This window comes from Danio rerio, chromosome 4, assembly GCF_049306965.1.
Source record: "Danio rerio strain Tuebingen ecotype United States chromosome 4, GRCz12tu, whole genome shotgun sequence".
NCBI lineage: Eukaryota > Metazoa > Chordata > Actinopteri > Cypriniformes > Danionidae > Danio > Danio rerio.
The window spans coordinates 4,159,509-4,186,255 of NC_133179.1; the positions used below are offsets into that span (position 1 = coordinate 4,159,509).

At 34.1% G+C, this 26,747-nt stretch overlaps 2 protein-coding genes and 1 long non-coding RNA gene across 9 annotated transcripts in view; 1 reads left to right on the plus strand and 2 right to left on the minus strand.

Moving 5' to 3' along the window:
- The window catches only part of LOC137491389 (uncharacterized), a 44,622-nt gene extending 31,129 nt beyond the window's left edge, over positions 1-13,493 (plus strand). Inside the window, exons 3-4 of the long non-coding RNA XR_012401737.1 lie at positions 11,867-11,958; positions 12,985-13,493. This is a non-coding gene — a long non-coding RNA (uncharacterized lncRNA). The remainder of the gene's footprint in view (positions 1-11,866; positions 11,959-12,984) is intronic.
- Positions 742-4,675, minus strand: LOC141381522 (macrophage mannose receptor 1-like). Its single transcript, XM_073946738.1, has 7 exons — positions 4,664-4,675; positions 4,182-4,213; positions 3,771-3,888; positions 2,962-3,016; positions 2,011-2,373; positions 1,611-1,940; positions 742-1,501 (listed from the first exon to the last, which is right to left on the minus strand). Exons 1-7 carry the CDS (start codon positions 4,673-4,675, stop codon positions 1,137-1,139), a joined length of 1,275 nt encoding a protein of 424 aa, XP_073802839.1. The 3' UTR covers positions 742-1,136.
- LOC141381559 (secretory phospholipase A2 receptor-like) lies at positions 4,182-24,897 on the minus strand. 7 transcript variants are annotated; one of them, XM_073946902.1, is made up of 9 exons: positions 24,866-24,897; positions 23,200-23,281; positions 15,983-16,094; positions 11,815-11,920; positions 9,059-9,119; positions 8,090-8,230; positions 6,726-7,088; positions 5,214-5,546; positions 4,182-5,104 (listed from the first exon to the last, which is right to left on the minus strand). In XM_073946902.1, the coding sequence occupies exons 6-9, from the start codon at positions 8,121-8,123 to the stop codon at positions 4,740-4,742; spliced, it is 1,095 nt and encodes a 364-aa protein (XP_073803003.1). In that variant the 5' UTR covers positions 8,124-8,230; positions 9,059-9,119; positions 11,815-11,920; positions 15,983-16,094; positions 23,200-23,281; positions 24,866-24,897; the 3' UTR covers positions 4,182-4,739. The 7 variants fall into 7 exon arrangements, with proteins under 7 accessions (XP_073803003.1, XP_073803002.1, XP_073803001.1 ...); XM_073946901.1 differs by lacking the exons at positions 23,200-23,281; positions 24,866-24,897 and adding exons at positions 16,259-16,376; positions 16,498-16,828; XM_073946900.1 differs by lacking the exons at positions 23,200-23,281; positions 24,866-24,897 and adding exons at positions 16,259-16,376; positions 16,498-16,828 and having other exon boundaries at positions 11,798-11,920.
- Positions 24,898-26,747: the final 1,850 nt, after the last annotated feature.

The window sequence follows — 26,747 nt, forward strand, 5'->3', positions numbered from 1 at the left end:
CTGAGATCATAAAGCTTCTTACCTGGTTAGCAGGTTGTTTGTTTGTTTGTTTGTTTGTTTGTTTGTTTGTTTGTTTGTTTGTTTGTTTGCTTTATTTATAGAGCACATTTAAAAACAACAGATGTTGACCAAAGTGCTTTACAAAACGACCAGCATACAAAATCTATACCTATATATAAAAATTGTGCAAAATATATAAAACAGATTAAAATTAAATTAATTACAATCAAAGGCAAGAGACAGAAGGTGATTTTTTTAGATGAGACTTAAAAGCACCAAGTGAAGAACATGACCGGATCTGTAAAGGCAGACCATTCCACAGTCGGGGGGCTGCAGCAGAAAAAGCCCTGTCAACTCTCGATTTCAACCGCGTTTTGGGGACAACTAGCTGAAATGTGTTTTCAGACCTGATTGGCCTCAATGAAGTGTGCCAGTGAAGAAGCTCAGAAATGTAAGTCGGTGCCAGACCATTCAAACTTTTAAAAACTGGAAGCAATAACTTATATTGAATTCTAAATTGGACTGGGAGCCAGTGAAGAGACAATAAAACTGTTTGATTGTGAACTGCACTGAAGGAAATATTGTATTTAAATCATGTCTGAATTATGGGATGGTCAGTTTGCAAAACAGATGAACTGGAAAGGCGCTGTGGAGCTACTGTTAGATATAAAGTGACATGAAGAATAAAGCACTGTACATATAATAATCAGATTAATAATTCACAGACATTAACGACAGATTCCAGTGGATTCCAGAACAATGTTTATTGAGTTGCGTTTGACTACTTGACACAAAAGTGATATTGACTGAAAGCATCAAACTACACACACGACTTATAGAAATCACAACCAATAATACAAGAGATCAGAGATGAACAAAACTACAGCAAAGATAACTAGTTATACATGATATATTAGTTCCCCTGACAGTGATCCTGCCAAAGAAATGTTTGTAGATCAATATATTTCAATCTGCATTTATGTCCAAAAACCTACTAAACGTCTAATCATAAAAACACAATATCAAGAATAGCTAAATATTAAGTGTAGAAACCACTAACCCTTATAATCATATATTTATGTTTAAGCTGAAATCTGATTGGTTGGTCCAGGATCTACTCTGTGTATTTGTGTTCACTAGTTTTTCTCACACACAACTCTGAATGTAGACCTGCAGTCTTTATCAGTCAGTGTGTATCGTCCGTTCACCTTCTCCATGGCAGCGCAGTGTTGAGAAAGCGCAGCTTCAGGAGCCTTTCCTCCTCTCCAGTTTGTCCAGTTTCCCACTTGAAGACCATTGATCCACATCCAGAATCCGAAAGGACAGCTCTGTCTGAGACCCACCCAAACTGGAGCAGAGATATTATTTCTGTTTAACTCTCGCTGCGTTTCTGTCTGATCGTTCTCAGACTCCAGACACAGAGCTCCAGAAAACTGAGAGCTGCAGTAATTCATAGCATCTTCCCAGGACATTTCAGCAAGACTCACATGAATGAAGCTCTCTGACAACAACAGACATCCAAAACTAGTCAAATACAGCAGATTATAATGACATGTGAAGAGAAAATGGAAATTAATTGAGTTTTACAGCTGTTGTGTGTGTCTTCTTACTGTAGCACAGAGGATAGAAGTTCCCAGCGCTAGCTTTGAACCATCGCCCATCAGCAGACTGTATGGCAACATAACTCATGCTGTGATTAGTCTTCTCACGCCAGTTTCTGTAAGCAGATCGTCCTCCATCTCTCCAGTCCACACTGTCATTCAGCAGGCCGATCCAGAAAGAAGTATTACTCTGATTTCCATTGTTCATCACCAGGGTATTTTCCTCCTCATTTCTGATAGAGACTAAATCAGTGTGATTCTCTCTGCAGTAAAGCTGAGCATCAAACCAGCTGTTTGGTTGAAGGATTAATGAGTGTATGTATGATGATCCTCCAGCTTCTGTGTGGATGAATTAAGAGTTTTTGTTTCATTTAATTACATTTAATATTTATAAACTGGTATTTATTACCTTGTTCATAGCACATGAAGTGTTTTGTCTCATTGCATAAGACAGATTCCCAATCTCCAGTAGCATTCATAGCAGCACAGTGTGTTTGATCAGAATAATTTGGAGAATATCTGCTGTATGAAACATCATCACCATTTGACCATTTCAGACTGTAGTTTCCTCTAGAAGCACCAATCCAGCCAACTGAAGAGCTGCTGTTCTTGATCAGTTGCAGTAGTTTAATATTGTCTTGTTGGTCATAAACTGTGACGAGGTCAGTGTAGTTTACTCTGCATAAACTCTGAGCAGCAGATGTATTGATAGTCTTCTGGTTCAGCATGTAGAATTGTCTCAGTCGACCTTCAGCAGCTGAAGGAGGAAAAGCTGAAGAGAAAAATCCACATTTCAGAAACACAACATCAACATCTTCTCTGAAATGACACTTTGACTTGAAACAGTGAAATGACTTATAATGACACTTTTGATCATCAGATTGTATCATATGAATGTCTTTTATAGTTATTAGGAACTGGAAATGACAATGTTCACTCAATTCCTTTTCAACACTCAATGTACAGATATTTAGTTTGTTTTAATCAATAAATATTTCATGTCTTTGATGTAAAACAATATTAAGATAGGATTTGCAAAAAAAAAAAAAAAAGATTCTGCATTTTACATCTCTCACCTACAGTAAAAACATGAAGTGTTATGATTTACTGTAGTAATGACTGTTCCGGCTGTAACTGATTTTGTTATTTATGCCATTGCACAATTTTTACACTTTGACTAAAATACTTCTATGATTTTTGTCTTAAAATTATGACTGATACATTTCATAGTTTCTCTATTTTTCTGTTACAGTACAAAAACACAACAAAGATTTCCCTTTATTTACTGAATTGATCAAACTAATGCTAAACATTTCATTGCTCTGTGTCTCTGCAAATATGATCAAAGTGTCAAACTCACCACAGATGAGGAGAAACACATACAGAAACATCATCAACATCAGTTTCAGCAACCACTGAATAAAAGACAAAGGCAAATCATACACATTCTTCTGTTTTCAATAATAAATTAATAAATGCTAAACCTGTTTAAGTTTCTGTTGAACACAAAAGAAGATATTTTTATAAATGTTGAACACTGATTGCCATTGACTCAGTATTTTTCACACTATGGAAGTCAAAGGCTGCAGGTTTTCCGCGTTCTTTAAATATTTTTTGGTCACATTTTACAATAATGTTTCATTCATTAAAGTATTTGCTAGCATAAACCAATGACGAACAATATTTGTAGAGCATTTGGTAATGATAGTTCAACATTTACTAATGCATTATTAACATCCAAATGCATACTTGTTAACATTAGATAATGCTAACATCGAACAACCATTTTCATTTACTGATGTTACTTAACATGAACAAATTCTGTAATAATTGTTTTGTTTATTGTTTAATTATGTTAGTAAATGCATTAACTAACAATAACTAACACAGCTATTGTAAAGTGTGACCATTTTATCTATGTTTAAAAGAAACTCAAACAAGTTTGCACCCACTTGAGGGTGAGTACATTTACATTTATATTTTATGGTGAACTAGCCCTTGAAGCAAAAACAGTTTAATAATCAAATCTAAAATATAGTAAAGGGGTTTGCATTTTCAGACAGAATTGCTTCAGTAAATATTCAAGTGTTCTAGTTATTTACTTATTTAAAATCCTATCTTAGACTGATCTTATCAGCTTGATTGTAGTAAAGGGTATAAAAGTCTTACCTGGTGAGCAGCTGATCTCTTCTGATCGTCTCCTGGTCTGAACTGTAGGTGAGAGTAGACGACTGCAGTAAGAGGAGACTCAAACACACATTTGAATTCAGACACTTCCTCAATCTCTCTATGGAAAATTCACATGAACATGCTCATAATAACTAAAGTAAACAGTGCTGATGCAAATAATTAATCGAATGAGATCCAGTCAGTCAGAGTCTTCAAGTTTAAATGTGATAATTTTATTAAAACAAAAACTATAAATCAATAATTGCAGTAATAGATGTGCTGTGATCATTTGCAGATCAGTCTAAGCATGTTTAAGTCATCTATAACCCAAAGTAATCAAAACACAGTGTTGGTATAATATAATATAAATAGTAATAATGAATATAAAGCTGAGATCTTAAAGCTTCTTACCTGGTGAGCAGGTTGTTTGATTGTGAACTGCACTGAAGGAAATAATGTATTTAAATCATGTCTGAATTATGGAATGGAGTTTGCAAAACAGATGAACTGGAAAGGCGCTGTGGAGCTACTGTTAGATATAAAGTGACATGAAGAATAAAGCACTGTACATATGATAATCAGATTAATAATTCACAGACATTAAAGACAGATTCCAGTGGATTCCAGAACAATGTTTATTGAGTTGTGTTTGACAACCTGAAACAACAGTGATATTGACTGAAAGCATCAAACTACACACACAACTTATAGAAATCACAACCAATATTACAGGAAATAAGAGATTAACAAAACAACAGCAAATATAACTAGTTATACATGTTTGTAGATCAATATATTTTAATTTCCATTTATGTCAAAAAAACATACTAAACCTAATAATAAATGTTCAATATCAAGAATAGCTGAATATTAATAGTGTAGAAACCACTAACCAGTGTAATCATACATCTAAATTTAACCTGAAATCTGATTAGTTAATCCAGGATCTACTCTGTGAATTTGTGTTCACTAGTTTTTCTCACACACAACTCTGAATGTAGACCTGCAGTCTTTATCAGTCAGTGTGTATCGTCCGTTCACCTTCTCCATGGCAGCGCAGTGTTGAGAAAGCGCAGCTTCAGGAGCCTTTCCTCCTTTCCAGTTTGTCCAGTTTCTCACTTGAAGACCATTGATCCACATCCAGAATCCGAAAAGTCGGCTCTGTCTGAGACCCACCCAAACTGGAGCAGAGATATTATTTCTGTTTAACTCTCGCTGCGTTTCTGTCTGATCGTTCTCAGACTCCAGACACAGAGCTCCAGAAAACTGAGAGCTGCAGTAATTCATAGCATCTTCCCAGGACATCTCAGCAGGACTCACATGAATGAAGCTCTCTGACAATAACAAACATCCAAAACTAGTCAAATACAGCAGATTATAATGACATGTATAGATGAAATGGGAATTTCTTGAATTTTAAAGCTGTTGTGTGTGTCGTCTTACTGTAGCACAGAGGATAGTTATTATTGATATCAGCTCTTGTCCACCGCCCATCAGTTAATCTCATGAAAGCATTAGGTCTGCTCTGCTCAAACTCCTGAAACCAGTTTCTGTAAGCGGATGGTCCTCCATCTCTCCAGTTCACATTGTCATTCAGCAGGCCGATCCAGAAAGCAGTATTACTCTGTGTTCCATTGTTCTTCACCAGGGTATTTTCCTCCTCATTTCTAATAGAGACTAAATCAGTGTGATTCTCTCTGCAGTAAAGCTGAGCATCAGACCAGTTTTTGTTTTGAGGGATTAATAAGTAGTTGTAGGTTGTTCCTCCATCTCCATCTGTTTAAATGTTGTAAGATGTTTTAATATGGTTGAATTACATTGTAATACTTATAAGCAGTATTGGCACAAATAAAGGAAAAATCATGTTAGAAATGACATACTTGTTTTGCAATTGTAGGCCTATTGCAATAAAATATAAAATAGTGGAGTGAGAAATTTAACCAAGCTATGAGTTATTTTCAATGATATACTATATAACTATAAATTGTCGTGAAAATACAAGAAAAATTCAAAGCATATATTAAGCTGCTGTCACTTTAAGACGAATGTAATTAAATGTATTGAACCATTTTTCTTTCAGTTGTTTATGCTCAACAGAAATATAACTGAAAGCGTTTATGATAATACATAAAGCTAAAAGGATTAAGGGATTGCAGGCTAGGCTATGTGATGTCCTTGTGTGTGCGTCAGGCATGATAGTGTATTCCCAAATGCAGAATCACAGTGCATTACAGTACAGCAGTTTCAGGACAGCAGCTCCAGACCAGCAGTATGAGTCTGAGTGAAGCTGATCACACAACCCTAACCAACACAGGCTCATTGGAAATATGTGCTTCAGCCAGTTTTGTGAAACCACAAGATGTTTAACTGCGGTTTCTAGGTAAAATGAAAGCTACAGAGCAGTATGGCAGCAAAATGGTTATTCACTTACTCATTTCCTTCAGCTTATTACCTGTTTTATCAGTGTTATACACAGAGGAATGAACCACCAATTTTTCTAACAAATGTTTGACTATTAACTGTTTTATTTAATGCTAATGAGATTTACAGGGATCTATTGTCAAGAAATAAATGATCATTTAATGCAATTCTACTTTGCCTATTTGCTATATTCTTGACAAATATCTATTTTTTGAACTTTTTTTATTTTATTGCTATTGAACTAAATCAACTTTTTTTCAAGATTGCAATGAGCACACTGGATTTAACAAGATGTGCAATGTGATTTATTTACAGTACATCTTGTCAAAACACTAAATTAGGTTGTCTTGTTCTAAGCTTAGTGATCAAGTTCTAGTATTATTTAAAAATAACATGATATATTTGTTAATGAATTTTAAATAGAAAACACTTATGTATACATTTTGTTAAAAATAAAATAACAAAACACTCAGAATTAAAAAACATATTTTAAATACATTAAATGCATCTCCGTTTGTAATTAAATTTTATTACCTTGTTCATAGCACATGAAGTGTTTTGTCTCATTGCACAGGATAGATTCCCAGTCTCCATTAGCATTCAAAGCAGCACAGCGAGTTTGATCTGAATAGCTTGGAGAATATCTACTGTATGTAACATCATCACCATTTGACCATTTTAGACTGTAGTTTCCTCTATAAGCACCAATCCAGCCTTGCTGAAAGCTGCTGCTATTGAGCAGTTGCTGTAATTTAATATTGTCTTGTTGGTCATAAATTGTGACGAGGTCAGTGTAGTTTACTCTGCATAAACTCTGAGCAGCAGATGTATTGTTACTCCTCTGCTTCATTATGTAGAACTGTCTCAGTCGGCCTTCAGCAGCTGAAGGAGGAAAAGCTGAAGAGAAAAACACACATTTAGAAACACAACATCAACATCTTCACTAAAATGACACTTTAGTTTGAAACAATGAAATGACTTTTAATTTAAATACGTTCGATTTTCAGTTTGTAATAGTGTTATTTATTAATGTTTAGAAACTGAAACTGATATTTATCACTGCATTTTCATGGCTGTTCAATAACAAATGTGCAGACCACTTATTCTTGATTTTTCAATAAAACATACTTGTCTTTAATGTAAAATATTATAAATTATGATATCATGTAAATAAAATCTCTTATAATTTATCACTTACAAATCCTCCCCATCTCATTTACAATAAAAACATTATGCATTATTATTTTATTTGTAATAATAATTGTTATTAATTTAATTACTTGTGTTATTAATGTCATTACACAGCTTTTGGCATATTTAAAATGTTATTTTATGTTTTGTGTTTAAAAATTACTGATAAATTTCATAGTTACTGTATTGAATGTTTCCGTAAAGACATTTTGCAATTCATCAGTAATTTTAAAAACAAATAATTGCAGAAAATTATGTTATTACAAAATATTCTATATACTTACCTTAATATTGAGGAAATTTATGTCTTTTATTTCAAACTTTGGAAAATTGCTAAGTTAAACATTTGTCACTTGCATATGAATAACATTTTTCTACATGCAACTATTCAAAACAACACATTAATTACATGTACAATTTTGTAAAAAGGCTGTTGTTTAGTACTGTTCTTTAAAGATACGCCAATCGGTGCAATAATCTTCATAATATAAAACTGTAAAATATAATAATATAATACAATTTTTAAAATATCTATTAATATTAATAGACCCAAAAAAGAAACTAAAATTTATTTAGTTGAAAGTATAAACGCATAAAATTATTTAATTAAGTATATCAGCCAAACAGATCAGACATGTATTTATTAGAACAACAAATAAAACTGATTTTCCAAAGCTCAGCAAATATAACACAAAGTGAAAACTTACCACAGAGGAGAAGAGGCACAAGCAGGAACATCATTAATGTTGCTCTCTGTGTTTTAATCAGAATCTACTGTAGACACACTTTGATATAAAGCACAGAATATATGTGGTTGTTTCAGGGAATAATTCAAACACCAATGCAAGCTGTAAAAATAAATATATATATATATAAATTATTTAATAAAAGGGGGAAAAAATAAGAAACAATGTGAAGTGAAACGAATCTAAGCAACAAATAGTACTTACCTGGGTTTTATGCTCCATTTAGATCAGGGGTGTCCAAACTCAGTCCTGGAGGTTCGGTGTGCTCCTGAGTTTAGCTCCAACTTCCATCAACACACCTGCAAGGAAGTTTTTCCAGTAAGAGCTTGATTACTTGGTTCAGGTGTGTTTGTTTGGGGTAGGAGCTAAACTCTCCAGGAAATCGGCCCTCCAGGACCGAGTTTGGACGCTCCTGATTTAGATGTAATTGTATATACGATATTATATGATCAATTTAAATACATTTGTCATTTATTCATTTGATTGTTTGGTGAATTCAGTCATACAAATATTTGCTATATAAGTCTATACATTCAGCCTTCTCTCATAAAGTGTTTTGATAATTTTGATCAATTCAAATTATTAAATATCCATCATAGCAGACAGCAAAGGTAATAAATACCTCATATTAAATTATATTTTCCCCCTGTGTTGACCTCCGAACTAAGCCAAAAGATAGTGTGTAAATACTATGTTGTCTTAAAATGATTTAGTTTGAGATATCCAAACAGTACAAAAAGCAAAGTACAAAATCAGAGCACCTGAATGTAAATGATGTTTTTCAGACAGAACACATCGACAAGAAACAATGATAGGAAATTAATTCTGATGCTTCATTTATACATATAAAAATTATGTTGGTTTACTATGATCAGTTTGGTAAGAAATACATGTTAGTGAATATAAAGCTGAGATCATAAAGCTTCTTACCTGGTCAGCAGGTTGTTTGATTGTGAACTGCGCTGAAGGAAATCATGTATTCAAATGATCTCTGGGTTTTGGGAAAGTAAGTATGCAAAACAGATAAACCGAAAAGGTTAGAGCTGCTGTTAGTTATGAAGCATAATGCGCTGTAAACATAATAATTAGAATAATAGTTTATAGACATTAAAGAAGTGCAGAAAGAAAGACCTCTTATAATTGATGTCTTTAATTTTGAGTTGATTTATTAAAAAGGAAATGCTTTTGAAAATATGTAAAAGAGAAAATAAAACATGAATAATGAATAATATATAAAAATTGTAATAATTTTACAGTATAAGTATAGGCATGCCATAAAATATTATTTCAATATTTATATTTATTCAGTGAATTTTAAGATAATTATAGCTACGTGTACATAGATGTAACATCACTATAGCAAATTAGTATTACTACAAAAATGTTTAATGTAAAAACTGTACAAGAGCACGCACATCCCTCTTAACACAAAAAGTGCAAATTAAATGTTAATCAAAGGCAGCAACACCAAGGCTCCAAAAATACAAATTTATTAAATTAAAAAGGCTGACACAAAGCGTGTACACACTTATGTTTAATGCTTATGTATGTTTAATGTGAAATTTTGATATGTGCTGACATATTTTAAAATAAGTTTTCATTAGTAGAGTGTAAGATCAGGATGTTTTCTAAAAAATAATTTCATTTTACATAAATGCTGTTTATACATACAGTACATGTATTTTCAGTATACAATAGACAGAGCACACCCACACAGAACATTAAAATACTCAGTCTTCTTTTATTCTGTTTTGGAAGTATTTGCATAGAGATTTACCTTGGTAAAATATAAATAGCTTCCACAACATTCCCTTATCCAAACATTTAGGCCATGCAATGTTTTATTCTGATGTGTCTTAGTCTATGCTGATGTTTTTATACATACAGTACATACATAAATGAATAAGTAAGTAAATAAATAAATAGCAAACGTGTTTGTTTGCCATCAGATTCAAATTATAGAGGATATTTGTGTATGATGGTTTGTAGCTATATAGTAGCCTATACTAACGTGGAAATTATGATCATTTAAAATATATGCACATCCACAATAATTATCATTTAATTTAGAAACCAATTTAGATCCGTCAAATTTGTTATATTTTTAATATCAAGCTAAAGCATTACATCGAGTTTATATAGGAAATAGTGAACAACAGACGTATTTTGGGAATTTTCTTTAACCGTAGGCATGGAGAAATGACGCACACACACCATTAAAATGAATACTCAAAGTGTCCTTTCGTTGTTTTGAAGTATGTTGGGAAGTATTTGCATAGAGATTTTTCCTTAGTCAAATATTAATAACATTCACAACCTCCCTATTCAAACATTTGAGTTCATCAAAGTCTGAACTGATGCACTTTAACAAAAAAAAACTATCAATTTTGATAGAACAAATCATATTTATGATACTAAATTTCATTTTTAATAGTTCCTAGTGATGCTGTGATGTTAGATGTATAATTATCTTGAAATAGATGTATATTTTAAATGATCAAAATGCACTTTGATTAATTTAAGTCTGGTTAATATTAATAGATACTGAACAAATGTAAAAAATAATAAATCAAAGTCATAATTGTTTGAAAAAGTATAAAATTGCATATATACTGTAGACTTAATGTGACAAGTCCTTCATATATATATATTTTTAACATTCCTTTTTTTAAACATTTAAGTCAATATTATATTCTGATGTGTCAAAGTCTAAACTGACGGACTATTAAAAGATAACAACTACTGTAAAACAATATATTTTGACTCAACAAATCATATTTGTCATACAAAGTTTCACATTAACCAGTAGCTAGTGAAGCTAGTTTTAATTATTTGATAAAGTCTGATAAAGTATAAAATTACGTATATACTGTAGAGTAAATGTGACAAGTCCTTAATATATATATTTTTATGATCAATGTTCTAATTAAAAGTAATTGAAGTCTGGTTAATATTAATAGATACTAAACAAATGTTAATAATAATAATAAGCGTCATAAAATGTTATAAAATAATCCAATTTAATAAGTGGGACATTATAAATAGACGTCTTTGATATTTTAGTGCACTTTTCCTTATGCCATTCATTTTCAGTGTAATGTGTTGAAGTGTGTCTGTTTCTGAACTTCAGTAATTGTCAGCTCCCTTTATTAAGAGCTGAATTTTCTTTTGAACTTCATCAAGTTAAAAAGCTTCGTTTGGCCAGGCCAAGGGTTTCTTCCCGGAAGAATAAATCTCAAACTCTTTCTATTTTATGGAACCTAACCAAAGCCATTAATCCATGACTATACATGAGATAATAAGCTGATCAGTTATGCTGAGAAAAGAACACTTGTGCAAGTAAAAGCTAAAATGTTTAAAAGTTTTTCATTGGGATCTGCAGGGATCCTTTATTTGAGTCTACTGTTAATTTACAATGTGTTCAAATATAATTTCATTTGGTGGATATAACAGAAATGCATACTGTATGGCTTCTTCTTCACAATATAAACATCTAAAGTGTTGCTGACGTGAAGTGTAATGATCAGTGCACTTTTTACTGTCACAAAAAAACAAGAAGTGCTGACCACTATAAGCCTAACCTTTAGCCCATCTTCTGAAAGGTTTTGCTTATATTTTTGTTTGGGTTGCAACAGTTTTCAGGCCTCAGAAAGATCAGAAATCACAAACCACTTTCTCTGCATTACCACCTCTGTCTGTTTTTCTCAGTTGATGAAAATATTTTCTTCTGCATTTCAGGAAATCGGTCCAGATGTTTACAATTCATTCTTGGATTGTGTGAAGCCTGAAGGTCTAAAACAAATGAGGACGTTTCAGAGTCATTAAATGTAGTAAGTATAAGTCGAATTAGACCCCGGACAACAAAACCAGTCATAAGTGTCAAAGATCTGACAATTGAATTGAATAAGCTTTCTAGTGATGTTTGGACAGTATTTAGCTGAAATCAAAATACTGAGATTATTTAAATTTGTCCACATTAAGTTCTCAGCAATGCATATTAATAATTACAAAATGTAGTTATTATATATTTACGATAGGAAATGTAATAAATATTTCATAGAACAGGATGTTTACTAACTAAATGATAGCGAGTTTAGTCATAAAATTAAAATAAAATCTGTAATTTTGACCCATACAGTGTACTTTGGTTATTGCCAAAAAATACAGATGTGCAAAATCAGACTGGTTTTGTAGTCCAGGGTCACAAATATGATGAAACCTGGTAAATGAAAATCTGCTATGAACGATGAAATAATAATAACACCTAGAGCAGGGTTGTCCAAATTTGGTCCTGGAGGGCTGGTGTCCTGCAAAGTTTTGTTCCAATCCCACTCACACACACCTGGGCTAGCTAATTAATCTCTTAAACTGCCGTCACACTGGACTTTTCTCCCTATAGACTTCCATTTGTATGCACATGAATGCATCAGACTGGAAACGCAAAGTCAAGCGGCAAATTTTGCAGTTCACATTGTTGCTAAGTTCAAGCTTGGTGAACTCTGATCTGCGAAATCACATCACATGACTGTGTGAGACAAGCCGAGGATCAAAACACGAGCTCTCTGTGCAGAAATTTAAAACATTGAGTAATCACTTGCTTCTTTAAATGTCTAATCATGTTGTTTAATCCTGGCCATTTTCACAGTGCCATACTACAGAATTTTGCAAGCTTATAGTGTGACCTCAGCTTCACTAAGCTTTCTAGAAACATCCTTACAGGTGTGTTAAGGCAACTTGGAGCTAAAATCTGCAGGACACCGGCCCTCTGGGACAAAGTTTGGGCACCCCTGATCTAGAGAGTGAGAGAGTGTGTGATTTCAGCTTAAAACACTATAAATGCATATTTGTCATTTCAGATATGAGGACACCTCAGTTTGTTAGCTGTCCTGATGAACCTGCTGATTGTGAGGAGAATGGCCATTGTCTTTGTCTTTTCTATTAATGAAAGTTATTTTCTGTCAATGATGCAGGAGGTGTTTGTCTGGATTTACTTAAGATTTACAGAGGAAATGCAGCCTTTGACCTCTGATTAAAGCAGGATCTCCCTATTAAACTCTGCACGACAGAAAAGTATGTCACCCTTCAGTACTTTATTAAAGTTCACACCAGAGCTAAACAATATCTGCGATATTTCATTACATATTAACATGTTAATTAAGATAAATTGATTTCTTTTTTACTTTAGTTGATGTGTTTCAGTGTCACACAGTGAATGATCTTGTTTCTGTTTTGTGTGATTAATATTTCATCAGATCTAGTTTGTTTTATTTTCTAACTATTTTTAATACTTTAAGTCAACATGAAAACAAACACTGTGCATGCTGGATTATTGGTTTCATTTACAATTAAATATTGTTCACCCAAATTAATTGCTTGTTTCATTCAGAAATGTCACACACACTACATTGGCAAAATGTATGAGTAAATAAAAGCGCTCAAACTTTCACTTGAGCTTTACTTTATAAAAGATTTTACTTTCATTTTCAATATTTTATAAGTAAACTCAATCATATCACAATTTTATGTTTGATGTTCGTGTTTAAATGCCATCATGGGCTGTTTTTAATAGATGTAATGATCATAAAATAATAATACAACTTCTTTACTAGTCATGTCAACTGTGTATCTAATCAATTTAAGTGAATAAAGTGTCTTTGAGCTCAATGTAGGTCCTGATGGATCTCATCAATTATTGTAAATCTTAAACAAGCTCATTAGAGAATCTAAAAATGAGCCATAAGGGCTTATAAACACTAATAAAACTGACTATCAGTACATGACTGAAGCAAATAAAACATTTTAAAGCAGATGATTAAAGCTTCAGTCACGTGTTCAAGAGGCTTTCTGGGGTTTGAGGATGTTTGGAAGTTAAAAAGGCCAGGTAGGTTTTTTTTACATCCCTGTGCCTGTTTGTACATTGATAAAACACACAAAAACACAAACAGCGAGAGCTTACATCACAGTCTTGATACCTGTGATGATACAAGTGGTCTGTTCGTCGTCATGCAGAGGCTCCAACTTCGAGAAAGATCTAAGTTCTAGGCCTACTTTGAATCGTTTTTGTTGGTTTGTACATCAATAAAAAGCACAAAAACCCACATAACAAGATCATGTGTAACAGACTCAATGGCAAACTGCTCTGTGAGTTTGACTTTAAGGCAGAAGATCCAGGTTTGAGAAAGATCCGAGTTCTAGGCTCTAGGTTTCTCTAGGAGTTCTAGGTTTCCGTTGGTTCGTACATCGATAAGTAGCACAAAAACCCAAATAACAAGATTTTACAACCCAGACTCAGTAGCTCAGTGGTTTGTGCGTTTGCCTTCCATGCAAAAGATCAAGGTTCTAGAGTTGTTTTGAAATGTTTTGTTCGTTTACATCGATAAAAAGCACAAAATCCCACATAACAACACTATGCTTCAAAGTCTCGATAGTTCAGTGGTCTGTGAGCTTGCCTTTCATACATAGGATCAAGGTTCAAGAAAGATCTGGGTTCTAGCCTTGCCTTAAGTTAGTTTCATTGGTTTGTACATCGATAAAAAGCAGAAAAACCCAATTAGCAATCTGTGATTCCCATGAATCTATGTTCGCCTCTCACCAAGATCAGGGTTCTAGGCTTGCTTAAAACTGTCTCCGTTGCTTGAATATCAATAAATGGAACAAAAACCTAAACAACAATAGATTATATGTTAGACTCAATAGCTTAGCCGTCTGTAATTTTGCCTTTTGTACAGAAGATCTGGATTCTAGGCTCGCCTTCGTCAGTTTTTGTTGCTTTGACCAAAGATTAAAAGCACAAAAACTCACAAAAACATTTTCATGTTACAACCTCAATGGCTCAGTGGTCTGTGCATTTGCCTTCTGTACGAAAGATTCTGTTTCGAGAAAGATCTGGGTTCTAAGCTTGCCTTTCTCAGTTTTTGTTGATTTGACAATCGATAAAAAGCACTAAAACCCCCCCAAAAAATGAGTGTGCATCAATGGTTCAGTGGTCTGAGAGTTAGTCTTTCGTACAGAAGATGCAGATTTAAGAAAATCTGGGTTCTAGGCTCACCTTCATCTGTTTTCGTTTGTTTGTACATCAATTAAAAGCAGAAAAACACAAATAAAAAAATTATGCACTACAAGATCAATAGCTCAGAGGTCTGTGACCTTGCTTCTCGTACGAAAGATCCAGGTTCAAAAAAGATTTGGCTTCTAGGCTCGCCTTTGCCAGTTTCCGTTGATGTAACCATTCATAAAAACCCACAAAACTGAACAACAAATCAATGGCTCACTGGTCTGAGCATTTGCCAGTTGTACAGAAGATCCAGGTTCAGGAAAGATCTGGGTTCTAGACTCGCCTTAGTAATTTTTTGTTGATTTAACCATTGATAAAAAGGACAAAAACCCACAAAAGTAAATAGCAAAGCACAACCTCAATGGCTCAGCGGTCTGTGCGTTAGCCTTTCGTGCAAAAGATCCAGATTTGAGAAAGATCTAGGTTCTAGTCTGGTTCTATGCTTGTTTTCGTTGATTAAACCATTGATAAAAAGCAGAAAAACCCACAAAAATACACAGCAGACCAAAATGTCAATGGCTCAGTGGTCTAAGCGTTTGCCTTTTGTACAGAAGATCTAGGTCCGAGAAAGATCTGGGTTCTAGGCTCAGCTTCGTCAATTTTAGCTGATTTGACCATTGATAAAAAACAGAAAAACCTAAAAACAAGCGAGTGCACAGCACGCTCAATGGCTCAGTGGTCTGTGCGTTCGCCTTTTGTACAGAAGATCCAGGTTTGAGGAAGATCTGGGTTCTAGGCCCTCCAGCGCTGCATATTAAATTGTTCTGATTTTTGCAAGAAAAAAAAAAAGTCAAACATACCAAAAGATAGAAGTGAGTGTAGAGTCCATGTGGCTCAGTGGTCTGTTCAGCCATCCCTGATCTGGGAATTCCTGGTTCGAATCCCTCTTTAGATGAATTTCTCATGGTCTAACTTTAAAGGAACAAAAGACAAAATATCCAAAAATCATTAGTAATCAATGAATCACCAGTGGCTCAGTGGTCTGAGTGGTCACATTGTGATTGGAAAGTTTGAGGTTCAAAGCATGCTTTAGTCAAAATTGAATCTTTGTCTGTAAAAAAGAAAGATAAAATTACCAAAACACATTGTGTTAGAGAGAACACCAGTGGCTCAGTGGTCTGCACGTCAAGTTGCAAGAAGTTGCAGGTTTGAGACCCTCTTTAGATAAGATATGAGCAGCTTTTCTGGCTTTACCTGCGAGAAAAAGGATGAAGTAACCGTAAAGTCTATAGCAAGTAAGAAAGTGCTGGTAGCACAGTGGTAATGCCCTGAATGGGTAGAATCATGAACATGAAATTCCAGGTTTGAGCCTCACTTCAGCAGAAGTTTTAGCAGTTCTTCTTGTTCACCCACCAAAAATAGATAAAGTAACCAAAAATCACCACTAAGTATAAGTGAAATAGTAGCTCAGTGGATCTGTGCTGTATATCTATGGTCGTGAAGTTCTAGGTTCAAGGCTCTCTTTAGCCAAATTCCAGCAGTTCTACTGGCTTTAACTACAAGAAAAAAGATTAAAAAAAAACAAAAATCAGAAATGATTATGAGCAGAGCAGTGGCTTGGTGGTTGCTCCACGTTGGTTCATGATCATGAAGTTACAGGTTCAAGCCTCTCTTCAGCCAAATTAGAACAGTTCTACTGGCTTCACCTGCAAGAAAGAAGATAAAGTAACCAAAAATTACTAATAAACATGAGTGGAGCTGTGGCTTGGTGGACTGTTCACGTCAGGCCATGATTGTAAAGCTGCATGTTCAAGGCCTGCATGAGCTGAAATTTGTGTACTTCTTACTTTACCTGCAAGAAAAAAGACAAAATTACCAAAGAGCAATAGTATGTATGAGCAGACCTGTGGCTCAGTGGTCAGTGTGTAGCTGTGCATGATCGAGATGTTCTAGGTTTGATGCCCTCTTTTAGCCGGATTTGAGCAGTTCAACTGGTTTCACCTGTAAGAAAAAAGATAAAATAAGCGTAAATCATTACTAAGAATGAGTGGAGCTGTGGGTTAGTGGTCAATGCACGTCAGGCCATGAATGAGAGGATGCAGGATCGAGGCCCACTTTAGCTGATTCAGAGCAGTTGAAAAAAAGAAAAAAGATAAAATGACCAAAAAGCTTTACTAAGTATGAGCAGACCAGTGGCTCAGTGGTCTGTGCGTAGCCATCCATGATAGGGAAGATCCTGGTTCGAGACTCTCTTTAAATGAATTTCTAACTGTTCTTCTGGCTTTACCTGCAAGAAAAAAAGATAAAAATAAGCAAAAATCATTTGTATGTAAGAGCAAAGCAGTGGCTTCGTGGTCAGTGCATGTTAGGCCATGATTGTGAAGTTGCAGGTTCAAGGCCCTCTTTAGCCAAACAGGAGCAGTTGTAATGGCTTTACCTGCAAGAAAAAAAGATAAAATAAGAAAAATATCATTAGTAAGTATGAGCGGAGCGCTGGCTTGGTGGTCGGTGCATGTTGGGCCATGATTGAGAAGTGGCAGGTTCAATTCCCTCTTTAGCCGAATTTGAGCAGTTTAACTGGCTTTACCTGCAAGGAAAAAGATAAATTAACCGGAAAGACTATAGTAAGTAAGAAAGTGCCGGTAGCACAGTGGTAGTGCACCAGCTTCCTGAATGGGACATCGTGGGCTCAATCCCCACCCCGGCACTGAAAGCATGGTTGCGTGACGGTCAGGTCGCCGTGGGCTGTGACAGGCTGTGCCTCGGCAAGCGGATCGGAACATGGCGACAGAGACATGAAGGCAGGACACGAAGGGGCGGAGTAAAGATCCAGAACGCTCCCCCTGGGGACTTTCGTGACAATAATCAGCAGCGGTTATGCAGGAGGAGACAAAATTTTGCAAAATTACTTATAAAATTTTCCAGAACAAGTACCCATGGGAGGGGCCTATTCAAATCAACCAATCAGAGAAGAGTATAAGTAAGAGAAGGAGTGGCTAAGTCAAAAGAGCCTATTACAAGGCACTATTTAACTACCTGAGCCAACCAGCTAAAGAGGAGGAGGGACTAATTTTATGAAATATTTTAGAACTGGACCAGGCTGGAGGGAATTAAAAAACAAATCCTGCTAAAAATCTGTAAAAAAAAATTTGGCCAGGATATACCAGGCTGACAAAAAAAAATAAATAAAAATAAAAATAAAAAAAACCTAAAAAAAAAAAAAAACCTAAAAAAAAAAAAAATCCAGACAAAAAAAAAAAAAAAAAATTCCAGCCAGCCCCCCTAAAAAAAAAATACAAAAAAATACAAAAAACAATTGCCATAAAATTCACAAAAAAAAAAACCAATCTAGCCCAGCCAGCTCAGCCCCCATCAGTGGTTCAGCAGGATCCCATTCCACACTTTTCAGCTTTAAACGTAGCTTCAGCTCAGGACCTTCAGGATGGTTTGATTCAGATGGACACTGCTGAAATAAGCTTTAACAGATTAGGTCATTTGGTTTTAGATCAGCATTTATGACATACTAATCATCTTATTTGATGACAAATTAAAAATTAACTCATCCACAAACATTGTGTGGAGAACCAAAACCCATAATCAAAAACACGTTAAGAGAAGAGTAATACTTAATCATGAAGAGTACAAAAAGATCACATTTAACCTTTTATTTTGCACAAACAAATACAAACTTGGCACATTAAAAAAAAAAAAAAAACACTACACAAAAACAAATTCAACCACTCCAGGAGCCCTCAAACACTACATATTTTGCATGTCTTAATACAAACTGATATCAAAAATCACCTCATTTAAGGAGACTTAAACCATAAGAGACATGCAAAATTTGAAGTGCTAATAAAGGCTCTGTGAAGATGGTTGAAAGCACAGATTAACCAAACAATCAGTCCAAGCTGATACCACCATCAGATGGATACAAGAGCAGCAGACAGAGGCTGCTCAGGAATAAGTCAAAGGTAAATGAAGGTCAGCTGTTGAAGGACTCCATGCCAGCGATACTCCAGTTTCTCCTACAACTCCAATCCAGAGACCTAATGATAAAAAGAAACATTGCTGTGGTTAAAAAGTCATTACTTTGTCAACATAAAAAGTACATGGGGCAAACAGTAAACACTACCTTTAAATCTCATAACTAGACAATGACATTAAAAGACAGTTATATACTACATGTTAAAGTAGAAGGGACGCTAAAACAAACCAGACTTAAAAGGTGCACTTTTTAAATCAGTTGACTAAATTAACTTAAACGCATGTTTCTCTAACAGTTAGCAATGATTACATTTAAACAGGTTAAAACTTAAGACATGTCAGAAACATGATATTTACAAGATAAGAGATTTAAGAGTAGGCTACTTGTGTGATTGTTTGCAAGGTTTCTACTACAAACCAAGAGAGTTTAAATAATGAAATAAGCACTTAAATGCACTACAAAACTAATCAATTGTTTGTTTTAGTCTTACACTTAAAATACGGTTAAAAGTCACAGCATCTCACCTCTCATCCACATATACTCGGAAGCAGCTTGCTGGCGTCTGGCATTTATGCTCTGCAGGTGTTAGCCATTAATTAGATTGCCAGCCAATGGCATTACAGTTCACAAACTAGCCCCGCCCACTCATTAAACAAACGGAAATTTCCACTGTCGTGCACGCGCTCGTGCCGTCGTCGGAAACATTTAAATGTAACACAATGCGCCACAATCATATAAACATTTACCTGCACTTTTAATCAAAAACACGCTTTTCACTATTATTAAACACAAAATATGCCTCAAATGAATGTCTAAACACACAGTTAATGATATAATAACCTGATATAGCTATTTGTGGATTAAATAGTTCTGCCAGAATTGCAAGAATAAAATCTGATATGTTATTAGTAATAAAAATCCCTATACATTTGCAAGAAATTCACAACCCTCATTTAATTAATTAATACATTTATGTATTTATTTATGGCTTTTTTTAACTATGCAATTGCACTTTGCATCATATTGAGAGCTGTAAAACAAGCTAAAACAAGGTTGTATAAAACACACATAACATTGTGTGTGTATAACAAACACATGTTTGCTAAACAAACAAATTAATTGTCCGTTTAACAAATTCTATGTGTATAGAATTGTACAAATAATATTATTATTATTATTAATAATAATAATAATAATAATTTAATAATAATAATAATTTAATAAAATTGCAATTTTCTGTTTTAATATAAAGATTTACTATGTCTGCTTTAAGTGATGTGCTCAAGTAAATTTGCAAGTAGTCAGTTTGAACTGCAATTAAATAAAGCACAAACTCCACCCAAAATACAGTACAGTTCTTTATGCAGGAAAAAAAGGACAGGCATTTATATCCAATTTTCCACTTTTCAGTCTTCGATCAATCAGCTGCTCCATCAGTTCAGGATCTTGAGGATGCTTTCAATCACCAAAAGCTAAAATATTCAGTCTGCAAGTTAACAATACTTCCCAGAGATGGGTTGCGGCTGGAAGGGCATCCGCTGCATAAAAACTTGCTGGATAAGTTGGCGGTTCATTCCACTGTGGCGACCCCGGATTAATAAACAGACTAAGCTGACAAGAAAATGAATGAAGCTACCAATACACATTTAAATGTCAGGTTGGTCTATGTTTAATGGACAACATTTGAATTAGACCCATCTACTGAAGAAACTGTGTGCAATTAGAGAAATAAACTTTTCAAAATACAATCAGCATTATGGATTTATTCACAGAGAATGCTAACGAATGCTATGGTATGACATTTAGCATTAAAAGATGGCTCTTTTGTGAAGTTTTAAAGTGCTTGTTTAAATGTCAATTTAATGACTGGATGGCTGGATGCATGGAATGATGGATGGATGGATAGACGGACAGATGGGCAGGCAGACAGACAAAAAAGACAGACAGACAAAAAAGACAGACAGACAGACAGACAGACAGACAGACATCTTTATGATTTCCTTTAGGTTTCTATTTCCTGAACACAGACAAAAATAAACTCATCTCAGCAGCATTTTAGGACATGACTCTAGACAAGAATTTTAAGAGTATACACATACAGTATATAAAAGATACATAGCCTAGAATAGTTTGCTGCAGGCTCAGACAACAACTTGTGTATCACTCCAATGGGTACAGATACAGGTTACCTTGAACAGAGAACAGCACGGTAAAAAAACTCAGGTGTAGCAAACATTTCAAAGAAGGATGAGATGTTCTCCCTGCTGCTGCTGCTGCTTTTTTTTTTGCAGTCGAAATATTACTTCAACCATGTTGTCAATGCAAAACCACAGACTACAGCAGTATAAAAATTCTCTGTACTGGAAAACACCCATACACACGCATCCACACACACTCATAAACTAGGGCCAATTTAGCTTATTCAATTCACCTATATGCCTGTCTTCAGACTGTGGTGGAAACCGGAGCACTCGGAGGAAACCAATATGAGTGCTAGGAGAACATGCAAACTGAGAGGGGTCTGGATGCAGACCTGGTGCAGTGCAATCTGAGCTGCATCCAATTCTTTTTAATGGGCTCATCTAACCCCACCCCTAACCCTACCCCTCATCATAAAGGCTGCATCCAGATACTATTGTGCAAACTCCACACAGAAATGCTAACTAGCACAGCCGGGACTCAAACCAGCAACCTTCTTGAAGTTAACCACTGGGCCCCACTGAGAATTGTTACAAACTATATTTTATTAAAATAAATTGACAGCAAAAATGGGAGCTGAATAATAGTCAGAATTTACGCACTTCAAATGGTAATTGAGTCTGTCATTAAGCAATACGCATTACACAAATTGTTTTAAAGGGATAGTTCACCCAAAAATGAAAATGTGTTCACCATTTACTCTGCCTCAAGCGGTTCCAAACCATTATGAGCTTCTTTCATCTTTTAAACACTAAAGCAGATATTTCCAAGAATGTTGAAAACCTGTAACCATTAACATGCATAGAAAAAAATGTATGGAAGTCAATGGTTACAGGTTTTCAGCTTTATTCAAAATATATTCTGTGTTCAGATAAAAAAAGGAAGTTTAGTTTTAGTTTTGAAACAAGTAAATGGTGACTATCCCTTTATATAATTTATCTATCAACTATTAATTGCAATGATCAGATCACTTCATGGTAATCTATTGTGTATATAGACATCACCTTTTAGAAAGTACACTATATATTTTATAACTGTAGGTGAATGGTGTGAGTATATACTGTTCAGCCTAACACCTTAAATATTTCTTTGATTGTAATGTAATAACATGCATCTTTTGTAAAGCTGCCTTGGAATGAATGAAAATTATTGTGAAAAGTGCTGTACTGTACAAACAAACTTGCATTGAATTCTCCTTAAAAGAACTGGCATCAAACACTGTAAAAAATCTGTTCATGAACAATTTCTGTTGTGTTTTCTATTTATTTATGGTTGTGAATTGGATTATGGGACCTTGATTTTAGCTCTCATGACTTTCGTATTGGGAATTCAATTGTACAGTTTAACAAAGTGACTTTTATTGACATTTTAGTATTTTAAACTAGTATAACATCTAATAAATAATATAGAGAGAGAAATAAGTGTGTAAAATAACACAAAATGTCCTGGCAGTTTATATCAAGGTTTTTTTTTAGAGTAATGTACAACACAAACCCAGACAATAAGGCACTGTAAACTATTGAAATGTTCATTAAAGTCTCTTTTTTACTTTTTCAAGGTTAAAAAAGCTAGAATAAAGTCAAGGTTCCATAATGCAATTCAAAAGCAGAAATAAACAGGGAGAAAGAAAGATAATAACATGAACGCTGCTAATTTACAGATATTTTTTGCCGTGTACTTGAAATAATGCCTTATCTGTAACAATAAATCAGTTTTTGTTTGCATTATTGTATTTTGTTTCCAAAGTTTCTTCCTAGTCAATATTGCAAAAACATTGATAATGTGCATTTTCAACATGGATTAAGTTTATTGTGTGATGCAGCAACAAAAATGTATTATCTATAAAGCATAATCTTCTGTGTGTGTGAATGAGTGTGTATGGATGTTTACCAGTACTGTTGCAGCTGGAAAGGCATCCGCTGTGTAAAATATATGCTGGATACGTTGGCGGTTCATTCCGATGTGATGACCCCTGATGAATAAAGGGACTAAGCTGAAGGACAGTGAATGAATGAATAATCTTGCTGCTCATGTGGACAGCATGAATACTGCAGTGTGATCACATGGGCAGCATATTTAGTATATGCAACTCCCATATGCCACAGAAACACAGTGCATCAAACTACTTCACTATACAATACAGTCGACAATAAATATATATACTATAGCATTGCTCTACTTTTGTTGCTTGTACCTGGTGGGCATTGCCTCATATACAGCTGTGGAGGTTTCAGACGGTCCCGCTCAGGCTTGTAATTTGAAGCCACTTTTTTTTTTTTTAAAAAACTAGAGGAAAATAGTAAGCTTTTGTATGGAGGAAATGATGCAAGTCCAGAGCAAGACTAAATACACAACATAAGCCAACATAAAATTACTAGAGTCTAAAAAAATACCAAGCCTTGCTTGTTTAAGTTACTGCAGATGTTCCTTGTTAAAAATATAAACATAGACGGCAGTGAAAAATTGTTAAGGACAGTGGAGAAAGCTTATGCCATCATTTTATATTATACTATTTTTCTTGAGATGTGTCTAAAACTTTCTTAATAAAATTTAACTATTATATTATAATGAATACTAGTAAAAATGCTTTGAATTTTACAAGCAAGCAGAAGCGTTGATATAAATTGTTTTAGGCTCTGAATTTGAGTCATCTGTTTGATTAAAGTAAGAAAAATAATTATACAATTATACAAAAGTGCCATATTTTGTCAGATAAGATGGAAATCATTTGGAGTTTGATGACTTTCGTCAAGCTATAGGGCTCCAATTTTGGAACTTTTACAAGATGTAAGAAAAATGTGAAATGTAAAAAATATGTCTATTATGTCTTTTAAGTATATCTATGAAGTTTCAAGTCAAAATACCCACCCATCTTTCAAAAAACCCATTTTTGGACATTTTAAAACACAATACGGAATATGCAGAAGTATGCTAAATGACTTTTAATTTGTCAGTTACCTCGGTTTAGCGTTTACAGTGAACTGTATCCCAATGCATTTAAGGTCTGTTTTCTTTTAAAATCTGCAATTTCCACTGGTTGAGTGATATCCAGTCTAAGTTTGGTCTCAGATTGTACAATAAGCACTGAATTAAATTATATTTTCCCTGCTATTTTTAAATAATATTAGCATTTATTTCACCCCAGTATATTCAATGGAGCTTCTGCGCTATGCTGCCGATTCTGATGGGTGTCAGTGTAAATGGCTTTTGTCACGTTTTACGCTTAAGCAACTAAATGAATGCCAAAATTAATCCCAAAATCTATTTAACTGATCATATTTTAATTACATTACGACATAAATTCTGTAAAAGGAACCATATAATATTGAAAAAAGTCCCATTGACCGTTCACCGGAAGTTTATTAGTATGAGAAGAAACACTAGCTCATAAACCCTATTTGCTCATTTTAAAATGCAAATTAGCTATTTTTAAATGTATATTTTTTTATTTTTAATGTAACAGTATCATTTTACAAACTTAAATGAGGAACAATAACTGCATATAACAATATAAACACACTTTGAATCATAATATTATGCATAAGAAAGAAAATACCTGTGCAGTATGTATCACTGTTGGTTGGTTTCACTTCAGAGTCAAATGTCAGGATAGGATAGACATTGGATAAACACAGCAAAAAGAGAGTAAGCAACTCTGAAAGGATGAAACAGAGACAGACATTATCACAAAAACTGTTGTCACAAAAACTGTAGTAAGATGAATTAGCCACGCACGTGCGCGCGCACGCACGCAAGCACGCGCACGCACACACGTTGTACTGTTTATGCTCATCATCTACTCGTGCCAAATGTGACAGGACGTCCTTTAAACAGGTAAATACGTAGATATTGCTGTAAAGAGATCCATTACAGCTAAGTTACTGTTCAAAATAAGCCTGTAAGTTACTACAAACGTTATTGTTGTGTACACTATGCAGCAGTGCTGATTTCAGCTGTGTTTAATTACCGTTCAGAATGCTACAAAAACACAGTGTATAGCACTTACTGCTTCCTGAAGTGAAGTTGAAACAGATGTTTTAATCCCAGTTGCTTTACAAATCCTGTCGTGTGGACATCACGTCTCACAAAACTTCTAAATCCCATTGACATGGTTTTATATTCGCACATTCCTTCAGTGACCACTTGTGACACGCTCCCTATGTAGTTTACCATGGTACTTTGAATACTTGGTCTGAAATGACATGCAAGTATGACTTCAAAACAACATAAGCACTATTTATTTGACTGAACAGTACTTTGATAGTCATTAGCTGCTAATATGATTTCACTATTTAAGTATTAGCAAAGCATACTTTTCTGGCATTAAATTATGGACAACAATGTCCTTAATTAAACATATAAAACCAACTTTACCCTTAATCAGAATCCTTGGTAGTGATTCAGATAGGCACTCTTCCGTATTTGGTAGCCAAAAAAATAAAATAAATTTAAGTGATCTGATTAGAAGTGCATTAAATAAATAAATAAATAAAAAGAAATACATACATTTACTAAATACAAATGTTATAAAGGAATCTATTATGGGTTTCATATATATGCATATAAATATGCATATATACATATAAATATATATATACACATACACACACACACACACACACACACACACACACACATATATATATATATATATATATATATATATATATATATAACACACACACACACACACACACACACACACACACATATATATATATATATATATATATATATATATATATATATATATATATATATATATATATATATATATATATATATAATACATATATAATAAATATAAATATAAATATACAATATATATATATATACTATATACTATACTATATACATACAAATATAAATATAATATTTTAAATAACAAAAATGTGTTTTTAATTACTCTTTTAAAATAATGCAACCATTAATAATGTCGAAATTTCTTTATATAAATCATAGGAAGGAATGTGAGGAAAAAAATGGTCCCTCTGGTCATGACAACAATAGTGAAAGCTCAGGTGAGTATTATAGCTGCTTTAGCATTTTTCCTTACCTAGTGGCTCACATAAATATTGTTCCTCTCCATCTCTGGCAGGATGTTCTGTTTTAATCTGTCAAGAGCAAAAACAAGCAGGAGTTTGTTCTGATCGAGTGCCCGGTGTGATACCATGATGAAACCAACGCAGCAGATGCATCTCACTCACCTCTAAACATCCAGTCCTTCATCATTTCAGTCGGGGCCAGACGTTAAATGATGATCAGGAAGAGTTGCAAAGGCAAATACAGAGATGAGGAGAAAAGACAAGTGCAGACAAGTGACTGGGGATAAATAGCAACACAGAAAGGCAAGTAAAGATGACAGGAGCTTAAATACATTGCTAAAGAACTGATCACTGTTCATATATGATTTTAGGTCATACCTGTTACATTTATTG